The sequence below is a fragment of the Lampris incognitus genome, chromosome 20, assembly GCF_029633865.1.
Source record: "Lampris incognitus isolate fLamInc1 chromosome 20, fLamInc1.hap2, whole genome shotgun sequence".
NCBI lineage: Eukaryota > Metazoa > Chordata > Actinopteri > Lampriformes > Lampridae > Lampris > Lampris incognitus.
Window position 1 is genome coordinate 5712333 of NC_079230.1, and position 3193 is coordinate 5715525.

Below are 3193 nucleotides of genomic sequence, written 5' to 3' on the forward strand. Positions count from 1 at the left end.
CTGCAGGTGGGGATCCACCGCAGCCAGTCGCCTCCTGCACTTCCAGGTCCCAGACCAGGACCGGACTCCACTTCCACCCCACGGCCTGCTGCGGGGACCCTAAGCCGGACCACCCGGCTTGGACTTAGACCCTCACAGGCCCACGCATCATAGACTTAAAGGAATGGTTTGGCATTTTCAAAGTCTGTCTCTGTTTTATACACATCACGTATGTAGTCTATAGGTAGGTTTCACTCTCGGTCATCCGTCCTGTTCTTCATGCTGGACACACAGCTTCATCTTGTTAGTTACAAGTCAGTGTAACCAACAGAGGAAAAGTCCACAATCCCTGTTTAGTGTAAAAAAAACCCCAACACTCGGTGGTTTAGACGAAGCTAACGTGATGCTACAGCAGTCTATCATGCTAACACGATGCTTCAGCAGACTATCATGCTAACGCGATGCTTCAGCAGACTATCATGCTAACACGATGCTTCAGCAGACTATCATGCTAACACGATGCTTCAGCAGACTATCACACTGAATTAGAGTGGTAATTTTATACATGTACAGTTTTCTACTGCTGGTTATGGTGGTTTCCTACCACGTTCTACAGGAGTCACTCCAAGTGACCACTCAGGCCTGGTCCGCACATACACGAGTATTTGTTAAAGCGTAGCTCTTTCTATACGTTTTGGGGTTTCGTCCACACGCAAACGGCGTTTTAGGTTACTAAAAAAAAAAATATTGTTTTTAAAAAAGACGGCCTTCAGAAGTGCGGCTTCTTAAAAACCGCGGTTTCTGGGTATCCGTGTATAACGAAGTGTTTGGGAAACGATGAGGTCCCACCTCAGTTCACGCATTGCCCATTGCTGCTTTGTGTAATGAGCTTACGCCTAAAACAAAACCACAACGGTGGCTACGTACGGTCAACAGGTCTAATCACAAGCGTTCAACTTTACCGAGCATTGCTGCACCACCTCGCCAGCATTCGAAGGCATCTGCTTCTGCGCCTAGCGTTACTGGGTCCACAGTGTCCTTGGTTTCAGTCACCCCTGCCAAAGGAGAATAAGCTCACTACGCATGCTCAGAATACTCTTCTCTGGTATTGGACGTATCGCTGAGGTAGACTGTATCGCCGCCACCCACGAGCCGGGCGTGACTGCTTGAGCGGTTATGTCCTCATGTGTATGGAGGCGTTTTGTAAAACGAAGGCCACGTGGACAGTATCTTGTGGAGTTAGAAAACAACGAGACAGGGGACGTGAGAGTAGACGTAGTCGAGGTAGTTTACTAGCTCCAACTTTGCATGTCATACGTTCGACAACGACACTGAACCGTGTACCGGAAGCGGAAGTGCATTATCTGACCCCTCACCTCTTCCCTTAAAGGTACACCGTCCTCTTAGGTGAATGTCTCTAGTTATATAGATGTGGGTCACCACAATCTCCTCTTTAAACCGGGGGGGGGGGATATCTGTCTAGAAACACACCTGTTCACGTGCAGACTAGGCCTAAGAGGGAACTAAGCAATACGAACCACTCTAAGGTTACACGAGGTTACACGCCAAACATTCTCACGCAACCGCAACTTGACTTTCGTAGGAGTTGCGTTGTGTATCAGCCCCTTGCAACGGACCGAGAAGTTGCGCGAAACTTACAATAAGGTGCATGCAACAGCCAATCGGAGCATAGCGTCCTTTTATGTCAGGTCACTCTGCAAATCTGACCCGTTCTGCTCTCGTTGGGCTTTCAAAACCCAACGTTAAAATGGCGACGGAGAGACATTTAGTCAAGTCGAGTCAGTTTTATGTGTGCAGCCCAATATCGCCAATCACAAATTTGCCTCGCCAACACTGGACACAAGGAAATTTGTTTGAGCGAATATTTTGAAGGTGAGTCAACTTAACGTAATGAGTCCTCTGTTTTTGGTAAAAGACGATTAGCCAACCATGTCTGTTACCGAGTAACGTTAATCAGCAGTATCTAACGACCTATACGTTAATGTATAGCTCGTTAATCTAGCTTATCGGTGTCTTTAGCTGAACCGTGGAGCGTTTTCTTTACGCCGAAGGAGGACGGTGGATTTTTCCTCCCTTAGGTACGTTGAAGTGTGGATGACAAGCTGGGGGTTGTGTGCCCAGTATAGAGGGAAGGAGGGACGAACGTGAAAACGAAGAACCTGAGTACGCACCACATGAACAGTGAGTATAGAATAGAGGCAGACTTCACAAAATTCAAACTATTCCTTCAACAGCAGAGACGTGACTATGGGCCGAGGTCAGCCAACGCCCAACGGACTGCAAGGAACTCGTGCGAGGGATACCGGCGGCGACGGGCTGTGGACGTGCGGGAGCACACCGGTGTAAACCGGGTGTAAACTGGGGTGGAACTTGAAGAATAATCTCTTCTGCTCCTCCCGGACGGTGTTTGGGAGGAACAGGAATGAGGAGGATGAACGGATGAGTCCGGACTTGACTCCTTTCCCCTCTCCGGCCCTGCTGAAAACAGTACGCGAACTTTCACCTTTTACCAAATGTGCAGCTTTTTTGCAAGGACTGCGCAGCAGTTCGACTCCAGCGGCCTGTGCCCGGCGTAACGGCAACTGGACAGGATCTGGCACGAAACCCAACCGCTAACGTGAGAGTATTGACGTGGGGGGAAGCACAATAGCGAGAACCGGACACCGAGACCTGATGCGGCGGACAGACGGCGAGAGAAAGAAGCAGGAGGACAGAGAGTTTCGGGGGGGACGTTGGACTTTGAAGTGCTTCTTTATCTGCTAGCGGGTCTCCGCGGCGTAGCGGCTGACTCGGCCCTTCGGCAGCACAGAGCCGGCTTTGTGTGGTTCCCGCTGCCGAGGGATCCTCTTTCCCTCTTTCCCTCTTTCACTCTTTCACTCTTTCACTATTCCAGACGTCTTTCTCAGCCAATCGCCGCCTTCCCCCTCTTCCAGTTTCCTATCTGTCGCCCCCCCCCCTCCCCCCCGTCTCTCACCAGCGTCCGCCATTTAACGTCCTGGAAAGAGACGTAGTGACACACAGGGATCAGCTGGCCGCCCCGCTGGATAAGACTCTGAACACACACACCGGCTACCACGAAAACACTACAACACTGCAACACAAAAACACAACAACGCTACGCAATGCTGAAACGCAACACGGCACTACCAACACAGCAGCATGACGACGCAACAAAATACAACAACTCAACATG

At 50.3% G+C, this 3193-nt stretch overlaps 1 protein-coding gene across 1 annotated transcript in view; it reads left to right on the forward strand.

Annotated features, from left to right (window-relative positions):
- Positions 1 to 153, forward strand: part of gal3st3 (galactose-3-O-sulfotransferase 3) — a 3507-nt gene extending 3354 nt beyond the window's left edge. The window contains exon 2 of the mRNA XM_056300832.1: positions 1 to 153. This exon is cut by the window's left edge and continues 1168 nt beyond it. Within this exon, the coding sequence (XP_056156807.1) occupies positions 1 to 153 (153 nt within the window).
- The last annotated feature ends 3040 nt before the right edge of the window (positions 154 to 3193 follow it).